The following is a 16324-nucleotide window of genomic DNA, read 5'->3' as shown; positions in this document are numbered from 1 at the left end:
TCCCAATTCCGTTAGCACTCCCTTCAAAATGTGATCTCGTCTTATCCTTATGCTCAGTCACATCTGAATCTGCTTTCCGCACACACTGAATCAGATAGGGTACATCTTACCATGAAATCAGCATAATCATGTATATCTTCCGATAGTTTCACATTCAACAATTTGCTGTTTTTCCTTAACACAAAAGTTATATTCATTTATATGCGTCACACAAATAATATTCAATCAGGTATGTATTTTATTACTAAACTAAGAATAGCATCCACAATTGCTTTCAGGTTAATATAGTTCAAAAATTAACTCATGCAGGTATTTTAGCACTACTCTAAGAAAATCAATTGTATATGATTACAATCACAAACGGGAATACCTAATTCCCAACAACAATTTTCCCAAACCAACAAATTAAGCATAATGTATTATTACCATAATTCCTCTCCACTTTTTCTTTTCCCTCTTTTTCCCTTAACAGTGTGGCACTTGTGGTGATATGAGTTCACTGATATTGTAATTGACACAACTCATAACATTGTCGTTATGCCATTATCTTAATTCTACTGTTTATGTCGCCATAAAAGTCTTCCTTTTCTGGATCCACATTTCTTTCCTCATTTGTCACTTCATGCGTTATCATCGTGTTGTTGGTTACCTTATTCAAACACACCGTCACTAAGGCTTTCAAGCAAGCCACCACTAAAACAATTGCCAATATAACTACGAAACCAACAAACAAGTCTGCTACTCCTTGTATATATTCATATCTATGACATAGTTATATGTCGATGACATTTAACATTATATACCAAACTAACAAGCTTCCTAAAAGGTAAATAAAGAAAATCCCTTAATATGTAACATAATCAGATTATTTGTCTTACCCTGATCCCCCTATCTCCCGGGGTTGAACTCAATCCCCTGATCATGAGTGTAGTTGTGATACATTTTTTCACTCATGCTGTATTAATATCAGCAGGTAATTGTATGTCATGTAGGCAAATAAATGTCACTATTCCAAGTAGGAATATCACATGTTGAAAATGTAATGTTTATCAATGCAAGGGGTGTTAAAATGTAATTCAAATGACTGTAAATCACGACTATCATTTATCTACCACTGAATGTTCTGCTGGGCTGCTAGGTGCAGCTTCATTTTCTGTGGGATCGTCCACCTTAGCCCCATGTGCTTGTTTGCAATGAGGGGCATGAATCCAACTTTCTATTTTGGGTCCATATTTGTTTCTATTCTTATCAATCTCCTATGGTTTATCAATTCGTTCCAAGATACCGCAACCAAAGGTTTTAACCAAAGCTCTACCAAACTATTTCCAATTTGAACAAAAATGCCAGTGAAACAATGATTCGAAGGATTAACTTCAAGGGGTCAATAAATTTATTCTATAGCCAGATCTAATTTTCCCATCCAATAGTTTGCCTTGCCACATGTCATATTATAACACCTTAATAAACCTTCGAAAAAATGTTTCCCATCTCAACAAATTTCCTTTTTTACAAATAGCCATGTGTAACTTACGTATTTAACTACAATTTCCTCTCAATTTGTTTGGCCTAACTGGCCGCAAAAGTGGCTGCCAGCATGCAGTACCGTTTTTATCTACCAAGGAAGTGTTCCACACAAGACCTCTACCAAAATGTTGTTTGTAAAAACAAATCTGGGATTTCTGATTACATGGATGCACACTCTCAGGACATTTTCAGGCTGCTGTTAACAATCCACTACGATGACTTAATTCCTTTACCCACAATCAAATAATTAGTACAAATTGAGGATATTATCCCTATCACATTCTTTTATAGATTCATTATGTTGGATCTAATTTTTTCCAATAATTTTCCACTGCTGTAAGGCGGAACAATAGCTCTCATAAGTCTTAGTAATATCGTACTTAATTTGCCCAGCAGAGAATAATTTATTTACTATCCTTTCTCATCTGTTAACCAGTGACTTTGTTTAAACTCCAGAACTGAAAACCCACAATAGTTCAAACCAGCAAAATTTTCTTTACTCTTTTCCCATATCATCTATGCCTAAAACACATCCATACATACAGCACAATTTATATGCTGATAAAATTCAAGTTTATATATATAAAATCCATGAGCAGAGTATTCTGGGAAGTCAGTGTAAGACCTCTCCCAAATTTGGATGATTTTGTACTTCCTCATTTCCTTTTATGAAGCTCATATCCATAAATAGATGTTATTCTCATATACATTCTATCAAAAATGGAATCCCAAAATTACTCACAATTTTACTATTAATTAATGGCTGCTCATAACCCAGCACATCAAATTTTTTATATTCCATTTCCCTTGACAAAAGAGATAATGTTCATAATCAAATTATATTTCTATTTTATTTTACGGATTCTCTGGATATTCAATCCCATCCACATATCCCAATCCCATCCACATATAACTATCCATTTCCAGACAGGCACACTGTCGGTGTCAACAATCTTGTAAGATTGATACACAAAAACACACACACACATGCATTATGCATATTTGTTTGCGTTGGAACCATTATTTACAGATCAGATGGGTGTCAATTTTATTTCAATTTCATAAAATTTGTCAATCAAATTCAAAATGCTTATAGACAAATGAACCAAAAGTCCATTCTTAGAAAACCTTTATGATGTCAAATTGAAATTACCCTTTCTGCCTTCACAATAATCTATCCAAATTTTGACTACACACCCATTTGCATGTCAGTCGACCATTGACCTATCAATTGTGCGGAACAATAGTCCGAAATTCCCACCTGATCATCATGTGACTCTTGTTACTTGGTTTGCCAACAATTGCAACGCAATTGTTCCAAACTTTGTAAATTTAAAATTGCTGTGCCCAAAATAGAAGATCCAATTTTGGCATTTGATCAATTAATTACTAATTTGCTTACAAGCAAAAGAAAAATGAATAATTCTTGCTCCGAAAACTTTTCAGACCCAAGAATCATCGACAGTTATTCATGTTTGTCCAGTAATCTAATTTGTTGAGGCCAATCGTCATTTGGGATTTGTCGCAATGAAGGCCTAATCATTGTCTGAGGTATCGGTCAGCACTGGTACCCTTGATCTTGGTTTACCCTATTAACTTGTCTTCCTTTTGGTATACGGACATCCTCTTTTCCAATGTCCCATCCGTCCACACTTGAAACACCGGTTTCTGTCGTTGTCTGATCTGTGCACCTGTGCACTTGTATTGCTGGGCTGCATCTCTACATCCCTGAGTTGCCACTGCAATCTCTCGTTATCTCCTGAAACACGAAAAAATTCTCTGTACCGTCCTTTTTGGGGAGACAACTGGAAATCTGATGGGACAACTGTCACTTTCATTCCTAATTTCGAGGGCAGTTGTGCATTTGTCTCCTCCACTGTATCCTGTATCTTTTTTATTTTAAGTTCTAGATCCGTTATCCGTTCTTGCTGTTCCCGTTGTCTGGATTCACCATCCCAAAGATGGAATGCAAGCCAGTCTACCGTTAGATTCTGTCTCTTCCTGGCTTTCAATCTTTGTTCCAATCTTTCCAATCGACTTCGCTCGAATGTACCATCTCTTGGAAACTCCTCATCATGTCCCTTTGTCCACAAATACCAATTCTCGACCTGCCTTATAGCTTCGGCACCATAACGGTCGTACATATGATGTGTACAAGTACCTTTTTGTGGAATTTCTGGTTGTCCTTGTGTATTCTTGCAGGCTCCATTTCCCATTCTGCCTTTTATCAAAGTAGCGTTGGATGTGTTGTAGCTTGTTCCAGGTTCCTCTAAAGCTTCACTCGTACCTCCAGGAAGGATCTCTCCACCTGTTCACACGGTGATTTCCAGAGAATCTCCCTCAGCTGTGGCTTTTGCACAATCCAATCTCACAGATCAGTATTTGCAGATGAGCCGGAGGGTCAGTATGAAATGGGTGAATCCTCAGGTGTCCGCTCTGTTTGACGGGGAAATCACACAATGGTAACCGCACATATACAGTATATCTGTATATAAACTCACCACCTTGCTCAATTTTCCCAGGTTGTCTCCACATTGATAATATCTCGCAAATATATCAAAGTTTCTTTCTTGAGACCGCATTTTCATCAATCAAACAATCAATATATTCAATTCAATTTATTCAGTTCAATTTATGCAATTAAATTCAATCAATTAGATTCAATCAATTAACAATTCAATCAATTATTCAATTTCAATTAATTCATCAATATTCATCAATAAATCAAATTAATCATTTTGGATGTCTTCTTGCATAAGCCCTTTCCCCAATGATGTCAGGACAGGTCCATCCCTTGACTGAGATCGAATTTCATCGGTCGTCACCTCAGATTCGTACCTCATGTCAATTGATGAATCACCGTCCTGTCCTAGGGTCATATCTGACATATTTTCCCATTTTGCCTGGTCTCCACAAATTTTCTTTGCAACCACTAAAGGCAACTCATCCTTCATTCGTGAGACAGCCAAAATGGATGGCAGATATTAAAGTTCTTTGGGAAAAATATCTCATCATTTTCCTTTTAATAGTACCCAAAATCTCTTGGCAATTTAAATTTCGTAAAACTCCTGAAATAAGACTGTAAATTCCTTCAATCATGCTAAATTTTGAAGCTCCATCGCTTGTAACACCCAATTTATCCCATAGGGCTTGAAAGTTCTTTCCCAAGTTCATGCAATCATTCTGCATTTGAACCCTATGATATCATTCATAATAATCATCATGATTTTATAGTCATGGTCATATCATAATCATCTATTTAAAACGAACATTTCCTTTATCACCACAGTTATGTGGTATAATCAACAATAGAATAAAACTGTACATAGCAACAGGCTACCTCATGGCCACTTAGTATACCTATTGACAATAAGTCATAACAGTATCGAATAATCATTGAACAATTCAAAAATCGCTTCCACTGCTCCAGCCGCAGCATTCGTCATTTTGTCTGCTCATCCGCATGACCAAAACGAAATAAAAGGAGCTCAACCATTACACAGCGCTTTTAATGGCGCATGCCATAGAAACTCAACGCAATTTCGACTCGGCCAGAAAACGAGCAAATTTTGCAGGATGTTAACTGGAATTAGTCATGAAAATATATCCAAAATACACAAAAATACACACCCACAAAAATAAACAACAAACCCAAACAAACCCAAGGTCGACCCTCTTACACAGTAAATTACATCATTTCAGCATCGTATTGATTGCTGAAATATTCCAGGGTTTATACATACCTTAAAAGAGGTATGCGTGGTGTTGCCCCCTCCCACGTTTATTCCAGGGTTTATACACACCTTAAAAGAGGTATGCGTGGTGTTGCCCCCTCCCACTTTTAATTCCTCATTAAATTCCTCATTAAATTCCTTATTAAATTACTTATTAAATTACTCATTAAATTACTCATTAAATTACTCATTAAATTACTCATTAAATTACTCATTAAATTACTCATTAAATTACTCATTAAATTACTCATTAAATTACTCATTAAATTACTCATTAAATTACTCATTAAATTACTCATTAAATTACTCATTAATTACTCATTAATTACTCATTAAATTACTCATTAAATTACTCATTAAATTACTCATTAAATTACTCATTAAATTAACTTACATAGTTTCAGCATTGTATTTATTGCTGAAATATTCCAGGGTTTCTACACACCTTAAAAGAGGTATGCGTGGTGTTGCCCCCTCCCACGTTTATTACTCATTACATCGTTTCCATTAAAAAAAAACATCGCTTCTACTGCTCCAGCCGCAGCATTCGTCACTTTGTCTGCTCATCCGCATGACCAAAACGAAATAAAGGGAGCTCAACCATTACACAGCGCTTTTAATGGCGCATGCCATAGAAACTCAACGCAATTTCGACTCGGCCAGCAAACGAGCAAATTTTGCAGGATGTTAACTGGAATTAGTCGTGAAAATATATACAAAATACACAAAAATACCCATCCACTCAAATAAACAACATTTATTCCGTTCAACAGAACAAACATTTCCTCTATCATGACATGCATGTCTTCAAAATTATATGACCAAGAGGAAAGTAAAATTAATTAAAACTGCGGGCAGTGATGATCCGGGGACCATACCGCTCCATCCTGATTGGACGAGTGCGTGCTAGAGTCGTTAACAACGACAGTCCAGATCCGATTGTTCAAAATTTCAACTCAATCGATCGAAAAATGAACGCAGGGATGCATTTTAAAGGTGCAGTGGCACTAACTGAGTTGCCACGAATATGGCCACGAAATTGCCAATATGGCCATCACAAAATATTTTCCTTAATCAATTGGCTCATAGCATAACCAATCTGCAAGTATTTCATCCGAAGATGTATCTCTGAGGAATTTTAATTAAATAAGTCATTTATAAATCAACGAGTTAATTTATTAAATGATTAATCAATAAATCAATATTTTCCTTGACAGCCACATCACTTGGTCAGTGTCATGTCCAAATATCAGCTTCCTTACTCAAAAGGTGCCTGAGTTAATGTAATGTAATTACTGTAATAAGATTACTGCAATTACTGTAATGATTACTGTAATTACTGTAATTACCAGAACTGTAATTACTGTAATTACCTCAGGTAATTACTGTAATGTAATTACTGTAATGTAATAAGAAATGTAATTAATTAAATAAGTACTTCACTAATCGTTAATAATGAAATAATTCCTGAATTCTCATTCGATTCACTTGACATTCGAATGTCCCCAAAACGTTGGAGCAAAACGTTGCAACAACGAAAGTGAAACGTTGTAGCAACGTTGTGGAAACGTTAGCAAAACACAACATTTGAATGTTCCCAAAACGTTGGAGCAAAACGTTGCAACAACGAAAGTGAAACGTTGTAGCGACGTTGTGGAAACGTTAGCACAACCCAACCTTTGAATGGTCCCAAACGTTTCGACAACAAATGGTCACAAGTCATTATCACATTGCAATGACCTCTAAACATTCCTAAACCAATATCCCATTAAAAAATCCCATTAAATCCTATTAAAATTCTCATTTAATAGCAATCCCAATAATTCCGACCATAATTGAAATAAACAACGTCAGAACTTCAACAAAGATATGCAACATCTTGGTTGGTCAACGTCTTTATACTCATTTTGCTTGTCTGTCTACTTTTATTTCCTGGTAACACCTGAATACTTTCGTTTCCTAGTACTGACAAACAAAAACTTTGAAACCACGTGGCAGTAATGACCACAGAACCCCCCTCCTATTTACATGCAATGGTTTGGTCCATTCGCAAAGCCAAAACGAACGACCACAGAACCACCCTCCTATTTGCATGGAATGGTTTGGTCCATTCGCAAAGCCAAAACGAACGACCACAGAACCCCCCTTCTATTTACATGCAATGGTTCGGTCCATCCGCAGAGCCAAAGCGAACGGCTTGCGAGTACGGTGACCATACCTTGGGACCCCCTTGTCCGATTAATTTCAAACCTTGACAAATTTTCCATTCCTTCCCTTCCTGATCTTTCGATGTAGGGCTGGGTTCTTTTTTTAGGATCATGTTGCATCGAGCATTATTTTCCAAAACAGTGTGAACATTAACCCACACCAAAACCTCTGACATCCCACCATTAACACCTATTGTAAGCGTGCCGAATCAGTAAGCATCACCCCTTCTATGAGCCTCGACCAGAGGGTGGTTGTCACCCACAAACACTCGTCGCGAGCTGTTCCATTGTCTGTTGATTCCCATTCTGCTGTTTTTTGTCTCATAATCAAGATAAATTTGGAACAGCCCTTAAACTAACACCAAGCAGATCAATTTTTATATTTAAATATAAAATCATTTCCTCATTAATTCATAATCATAAAATCATTTAATCCGTGTCACCCATGCTATTTATCTAGCAAATTTCGTCAAAAAAAAACAGCACTGGTTCCGTGTCACCCATGCTATTTATCTAGCAAATTTCGTCAAAAAAAACAGCACTGGTTCCGTGTCGCCCATGCTATTTATCTAGCAAATTTCGTCAAAAAAAACAGCACTGGTTCCGTGTCACCCATGCTATTTATCTAGCAAATTTCGTCAAAAAAAAAACAGCACTGGTTCCGTGGAAGCGTCCTGCAAAACGCTTTGCTTCTCGCAAAACGTCCGCCAACGGGAAGTAAAGGGAGGGAAAAAGAGCGGGAGGAAAAGACAGGGTGCCGGAATGGACATGAGGGACAATGAGGGACAGTGAGGGAGTGTTGGTATGCAATTTTTTTCCAATCGCCATCTTTCACAGTAATTCTGGACCGGCATGAGGTGGGATTGTCTGTCATGAATTTATTTGTTGATCGAACGAGTTTTAGTTATGGCGGGAAAACTGAAAAAAAATTCTCTATTTAAAACGGGTGTACACGATTGTACACGTGTACGGACCTTACCGAACCGGCAAACAAGTCGCTTCATGCACATCAGTGGTGCGTTTCTTCGTGGCGCGTGTCAGAAGAATTACACAGCGCAGGAAAAATACGTATTTACAGAAATCGTTAAAAAAAAAAAAAACTCGGATAATCGCTAAAATCGTTGTGGCCGGTGTACCATATTGGAAATATATATATATATATAAATATAATTCCGTTTCCCGGTTCCCTGTCGCTCGCCGAGCGCCGAGCAAGTCAAGTGCTTCGAACAAGTGAAAAAAAAAAGAAAAAAAAGTAGTACTTTATACGTGTGCGGGTGGGTAAACGAGTGTACCGGCCTTACACGTCCTGGAAGCAAGCGGTCGCAAGGTGCACACTTGCTCCGTTTGCTTCCAGGTCACAGTAAGGCCCTTTAATAACCAGCGCAAAAATATGTATTTACAGAAATCATTTAGAAAAAAAACGAATAAATTGCTACAGTCGTTTATCGAAATCCCATTCGTGATGGCTCACGCCACCTATATCGCGGCATCGGTGCGCAAAGAAGCCCCAGACCACCTGCTCCCCCATGTATGTACCCATAACTTCCAAGTTCGTAAATCATATTGGACCAAACAAGACACACTCACCTTTTAAAGACTTGTTTGTGTCCAGTTGATGTCAGCGGTGCCTCCAAGATTGTCAGGGAATGTTGTACTGGGGGACTCACAGGACTCCAATGACCGGACACAGGTTACAAAAGGTCTAGTTTATTAAACTGTATTCACTTCATCCAATTACCAAAATGATACCGCATAATATAATGGATCAGGTTAACTCTTTTCGCTGGTCCTTCTCGTTCATCCGACACTCCCGTTCGGTCAGCGCTTCACGTAGCAAGTACTGTCGACTCCACGTTTGCTCTAGTTTATATGGACGAACTGGACTTAATCCTCTGTCCGCTGAAACGTTAATCCTTCTTCCGCTGATGCCCCGAGGTCATGTATTGCACCAAGCCCTGGCATCAACTCGCTCCCCTCCTGCTGTGATTTCCATTTACACAGTAGGAGGGTGCTCCAGCCTGGGGCTGTGACCAGGTGGACAAGAGATTACCATGTTCGGGCACATTCCTGACACTCATTTACGAACTCGGCTTTCACAGAGGTTGCAGGTAAAATGTATCTGCTTCGTTACCAGTCTTAATCAATAAGTTACCAGTGCCAATCAATAAGTTACACTGAATTACACTTCCACACTACTTTGAGGATCCTTCACTCAGAGACAAAAACAGACAAGGTGAAAGATTAAAGAAATAAAATGTTTTCTTTTAGTCGGCCGGCACGCAACTTTGGCCTCAAAATTGGTGCTCGTGGTGAGGTTTGCAGTCCAAGGTGGCCCAAAGCCCCTCACGCAGGAAACGCTCCAACAGTGGTGTGGAGTCGCTCTCCACGGCACCACAAATGTCAGGTAAGTATTGCGGGTGGTCCTCTTTCACTCTACACTCGGTCCGAATCACTAACAGCCCCCACAAACTGCCACCAACACCTCCTCACGATCGAAATAGTTCCACGAAGGCTCCGAAAACTTTCCTCACAAGCTCACATGAGCCAGAAGCAGCCGAGCCCTCGAGAGAGATAAAAGCGACCGAGAGCATGACTCTTCTTCCTGCTCAAAGCTTCTTGCTCTGCCATCACACCGACCAATCATGAACCTCAGGGGCGTGGCCTTCCGGTTACGATCTTCTTTGGAGGCGGGTCTTGGTTGCCGATCGGGAATGTTCGGGGTTCTGTCGACAATTATGTCGGTTATGGTTGGTTAATGGATGGCTTTATGGCCGGCCTTGTTGTAATTGTAAAAACATAGGGAAAAACCACTGAGGGCAATCACATACTGGGGGAAAACTAATCTTAACCCCTATCTAATTACTATAGCTTCACCCCTCATGTGAAGACATGTAAACAACCTTAAGCTACAGTTTCCCTACTTAATACATCTCCTACTCGTCTACGGTCCATGCTATACCTATACAATCATATCTTTACTAGGGTATTCTATCATCTACCACCACAAACGTATCAATATAACCGAATCATCACCATTGCAGTTACTGTCACGTCATCACGATTTGCACACTCACGCAACAGCACAAGTCAGTGCAGTGCAGCTGACGTCAGCTTTACAGCAGCAACACCTGTTCGTGGTACATGCAGATGTTTTGCAGATACTGTAGCTTGTAACATTTTTCTTCACAAGCAGCATAGATCGCAATACTGCCAGGAATAGCTCGTGAAAATTTAATTCAGTTATCCACGATGAATTTGAGTAGCCTGTCCTCATTACTGCGACGTGCAAGAAACTTTTCATCTGCTTTGGTAGTTTTCCGTCTCACCTGCATACTTGATTTTGGCCCTGAGTAACCCTTGTCACACTCATGATTCTTGATTGACATTTGCATCTGTCTATTACAAAGTAAGCCTGGTGTTGGCTTAGCGGTTAGGGTGCTGGCTTGGGATCCTGGGTTTGAATCCTGGTGATCGCTGAATTAATGCCAGGGAGGTTGACTCAGCCTGTCATCCTTCTGAGGTCGGCAAATTGAGTACCAGCTCACTGGTAATTCCCTGTGTGTCGCAAGAGGCGACTAACAGGGTTGGTGGCAGGAAGGGCATCCGGCCATAAAACATTGCTTCAAAAAGGCGACCACGGTGCCCGAAAAAGGCAAACCCCCTACTCTGCAGGGGAAAATGGCCTATAATGGTGGTTTTTTTAAATTACAAAGTCAATCCATTGGGAGTAGTATTTTCTTGTGAGAGATAGTAGGTGCTTCATAATTCCATCTGCAAACTCACCGAAGGCTTCAGGTAAATGATGTTGCTGCTGAATCGTTGCCATTGCATCTACTATCACAACGACCTGTGCAGCCGTGTTCAAATGCTCTTCCAGCTGTCGCGATACCGACATGTTTTTCAATTTCATGCATTCCAACAGCCTTGGCTGTCCTTGCTATTGATCCGTCAAAGTTGGCCAATGCAGTCGGCACAGAGCACAACGCTTCAGATCCAAAGCTTTTATCTGCTTTATGGTGCATTTTCAGATGCGCTTCCTCGATACAACAGGCCTTTGGGGGATATCTGAGCCAACATGCTGGACAGTAATGCCGTTTGTATTGTGTGTGGTTCCCTTGCCTGGAGACCAATTTTTTTTATGTACAAAGGTAAAAACAATGCATAGAAGTTAACCAACCGGTCTGCTTTGTCGGTCTATAAATGGTTCACACATTTCATCTGCTTCTAATTCTCCAACTGACACTACAAGCTCAGCCATGATACTACGTTAAAAACTTACCAGCTAAAGTTTCTACCCCAAAGTCATTGCCCCATTCCAAAGTTGTGAAGACATTCTCATGAAATCCCAGCGGTACACTACTTTCATTCCGCAGTCATTGTGTCGCAAGAGCAATTTCATGCTCAATGGTGACTCACTGGAACATTGGAACACACCATGTCTAAAGGAATTCATTAACCGGTGGACCTTTTTATGAGCCAGTGAAATGCCGCAATATCCCCAAAACCACATGTTCAGGCATGAACTTTCACCCTTGCGAGGTTAATGTTGTAATATCTCGAGCAATAGAAGGAAGTCTCTTTGTTTGCATCACCTCAGACATCAACTTGTTCCATGCAAAATTCATTTGTCAGATCAGTAAACCAAGCAAGGGAAATACAAACTGTACTGCTGGGACAATTCTGGAGCATTTGGATATGGTCATGCTGTCTGCTGTTGGTGACCATCGAGTGACAGATGGGGAATTACTCACGACATTTGTGAAGAAGTTTGCCAACTGAGCAATGTCGTCCTTGACGCTCTTCATAAACCGATCACATTTATCATTCAGGAGTTGCTGTTTAATGTCCACACTTTAACTCGGGGTCGGATCTTTCATTCAGATGGTATTTACATTGATGATAATTTTTTTTTGACATCAGACAAGGAAACGAGCTCACAGGAAGTTGATTTTGGCAGAGCAAAGTCCAGCTGGGTTTACCTACTTCACAAGCTTACCTGTAGCTGGAAGTTGCAGATGTCTATGCCTTCTGTTTCATCCACAACTTTGATGAAAAGGGAGGTCAAAGTGCTCATTTCCATTACTTCACCAGAAATTATTCTCTTTATCAACAACATCCTTAAAAAATGCATCAAATGATTTGGCCAATGACCGGCCTAGTGTTTCACTTCGTTGTACCGGCATTTGGTGCATCATTTGGAACAAGAGGCGTGGCACCTCATTTCTATACAGACTGGATCGACAACACCAATCTTAAGAAAAATTCAACCATCTTTTAATCTCGCTCATTCCAAAGTTTCTGGCGATATTGAATGTTGCACAAGTAACAAGTCATTGTGTCTTCCTCTTCATTGACACCTTGTCAACGAAAGTTTTCGTTTTTTGAAAGATCAAGATGCATTTCTTTCATGAGAACATTCAATGACCTGTGTGAGGCATCACCTCCGCCAGTCCGTGAGCTACTTACAGATCGTAAACATTTTTACCTACATGGTTTATCCTCTACTGTACCTTCTACAGGAATTCATTTTGCTTTCCGCTTTAAGTCCTTGGCCAATTAGTTTAAGACCAATAACACGCAAGTAACATTTCCCATGTTAACCACACAGATTATGTGTTATTTTATCGTTTCCTCACGACCTGTTTTTCAAACCCATCAATATCATTCCAGATATTCGCACAGTTCGCAATTTTTTTTGCAAAGAAACATCTTAAATGCAATTACTGGTTCATTTTCTAGTACATCCCATGGGCACTACCATTTTGGTGTGCTCCGAGTTAAAATAACGATTGTGATCGGTCAATATTAATTTGTAGTTTCGTTTTGTTAATAAACTTCGTTATACTTGGCAACACTGAGCCTGGTGTTGGCCTAGCGGTTTGGATGCTGGATTGGGATCTTCGAATCCCGGTCGATCGCTGAATTAACACCAGGGGGGTTGAGGTTGACTCAGCCTGTCATCCTTCCGAGGTCGGCAAATTGAGGACCAGTTCACTGGTAATTCCCTGTGTGTCACAAGAGGCGACTAACAGGGTTGGCGGCAGGAAGGGCATCCGGCCATAAAACATTGCTTCAAAAAGGGGACTACTGTGCCTGAAAAAGGCCAACCCCCACCTTGCGTGGAAAAAATGGCCTCTAAAGGTGTGTTCCTATACTTGGCAACACTGTTTGGTTTCTCAATAATTCATCATCGAGCATTAGAAATCTCAGTGGGGTGGAAGGGAAGGCAGGATTTCCCATTATGCTTTGGAACCCGTAACGAGGAGCTTCATACTTTTTAGCTCACCTGGAACGAAGTTCAGGGGAGGTTATGTGATGGCGCGTCGTCAGTCCCTCTGTAAACACTTGCAACCTTTTTCTCCGAAACCGCTGATGGGATTGTGACCAAACTTAGCACAAATTCTATTTGTTGTTGTGACAAAAGTTTGTTCACGGCATTAAAACAAAAATCAGGGTCTAAAGGGGTCTATGGGGGGGGGGGGGGGTCAAAGTGCATCCAGGTTTGACCCTAACCCCACCCCCCAAAAAAAAATAGGAATTTGCTTTTTCCTCTGAAACTACACAAACTATTCCGATGAAACTTTACCACCCGTGATGTACTGAAGTTTGTTCAAGGCATCAGAAAAATTGGGGTCTGAGGAGGTATATGGGGTTGGGGGAGGGTGGAGAGGTCCTCAATGACTCACTAACATGATTTGGGGTTGCCCCCCAAAATAGGTATTTTTTTGTTTGTTTGTTTAAAGTCTTATTATTATGTTAGTATGATTCTATATGCCGCCCTGTCTTCTAGCAACCATTGAAATTGATTTAAAATACCTTTAATAAGTGCAGTAAACTGTTTATTCTACCAGGTGAGCGCCAGGGGTATTGGCCTATTTTTAGTTAGCAGATTGTGGTGATGGTGATTCAGGAAATGTGAGAATCTGATGCAGATATAGCTTTGAGCTGTCTAGTCTGGGTTTGATTACTTTACCTAATTATGAACTATCATAATGGGGCTTCGCAGGTGGGCCATTCCATCGCAAGCTTTGTTATCACTTAGACGGATGTTAAGCTGGTTGCTCCATCTGCGAGCATTAGTTGGCCGATAAAGATCCCACGACACCCTGAAACAAGTCCAAATTCTTTCCATTTTGTGGAGAACGTCAGGCCTTGCCAGCCAGGATCAAATGTACATGCTCTATGAGACGCCAACTTCAATTTAAGGGGAAAATGGCACAAAGGATGGGAGAGGGAGAGCGATTCAGTGGAGCTGTGCCCTACATGGACATACTTACTACCTTAGCCCTCACTGTGGGGGGGAAAAAAGAGCATGATTGCACAATCTTGCTGAAGATGCATCTGGAAGTGTATGAATATTGCATGACGATTCTGTAATGTAAACTTCATGATGGTCGAAGCAAGTCTCAGGATGAATTGTGCCTTTGATGCTTTTAAGGCATCGGTTTTCCAACGGTTTTATTGCTGGATCATGGCATGATATCGCTTATGGAATATTTTTTAAAAACGCATGAAAACACAATCCACTTGAAAATGTCGCATTCCATTCTATTTTTACCTCCGCCACTGAAGGTGAATGGAGGTTATGTTTTCACCCCTGTCTGCTTGTTTGTCTGTCTGTTTGTGAACAAGATAACCCAAAAAGTTGTGGACGGATTCGGACGAAATTTGGCAGAGAGGTCGTGTATGTGACGAGGTTGAAATGATTAGATTTTCGTGAAGATCCGGATTCGGATCCGGATGAAAGAATTTTTAAAGTGATTCTTCACCATTGGGAATTCGGACCAAAAATGATATATAGCAGGATATCTCAAAAGGTTGTGGACGGATTTGGACGAAACTTGGTGGACAGATTGGGTGAGCGACAAGGACAAAACGATTCGATTTTGGTGAAGATCTGAATATGGATTCGGATACTGGAATTATTTAATTTTTAAGTGATTCTTCACCATTGAGAGATTGGGTGAAAAGCGATATATAACATGATATTTAAAAAAGTTATGGATGAGTTATGACAAAACTTGGTGGACGAGTTGTTTAGGTGACAAGAACAATTAGATTAGATTTTGGTTTAGGTCCGAATCCAGTACCGGCCTATCAGTGGGATACAAAACATAAACTGTTCAGCCTGGTGGAGGTACTGTATGTGCTCTACCGAGTGCCGTTCTAGTTTTACTTTTGGATTTGGTGAACAGTGATGAGTCATCACAAGCAGACAAACACAAACAAAACTGGTGTGTGTGTGTGTGTGTGCTTTTTATTTCCAGATGACAAACGTTTGGTTTGCTCAATGCCGATGGATCATCAGACAAGTGAGGCCAACACAGCCCTGGTTGAGAAGAATTGATATCATCGTGGACAGCAACATCTATAGCTATGTAGAACGAAGGTCCCATTTTTGGAGCTATTGTAGTGTAGCATAGACATGTACTGGATAATTTTTGTACGGCTGTAATTTTATATAAATATAAAGGTTGTAGTAGAAGCTTTGAGAATGATGATTTATGAACCTGAAACAACCAATCTATGAAAAACCTCTTTATCCACAGTCATTCTTGGGATAAACTGCTCTTTATTTGTCGACCATCCAGCCCACAATAAACTTCATCCTGGCGGCACAAGTGACTATCATTTGAATTGCTTTGGTCTTACTTTATATTGTCTTCCAAAATTGGTTTGAACACAATATACAATTTGGAGTTTAAAGGAATAACATATATGTTCCCAAACAAGGAACTTCAACACTGGCTGAGGCCATTAGACCCATCAAGCCTGCACAATGGTTGCCAAGCTATGATTTTTGTCCATGTCAAGCAATCATTTTTAATGGAGTCTTTGAAGTTCTTTGGTTTTGGACAC

The 16324-nt window shown here is 39.9% G+C and overlaps 1 protein-coding gene across 2 annotated transcripts in view; it reads left to right on the top strand.

The window, feature by feature from the left end:
- EFHC1 (EF-hand domain containing 1) overlaps window positions 1–16086 on the top strand; it is a 97832-nt gene extending 81746 nt beyond the window's left edge. For both annotated transcript variants that reach the window (XM_068110223.2, XM_068110224.2), the window contains one exon: window positions 15733–16086. In XM_068110223.2, the coding sequence (XP_067966324.2) occupies window positions 15733–15812 (80 nt within the window). In that variant the 3' untranslated portion in view covers window positions 15813–16086. The remainder of the gene's footprint in view (window positions 1–15732) is intronic.
- The last annotated feature ends 238 nt before the right edge of the window (window positions 16087–16324 follow it).

Source organism: Myxine glutinosa, chromosome 3, assembly GCF_964187855.1.
Source record: "Myxine glutinosa chromosome 3, kmMyxGlut1.1, whole genome shotgun sequence".
NCBI lineage: Eukaryota > Metazoa > Chordata > Myxini > Myxiniformes > Myxinidae > Myxine > Myxine glutinosa.
The sequence above is the reverse complement of the archived record's forward strand: the minus strand, read 5'-3'. Positions and strand labels throughout refer to the sequence as shown.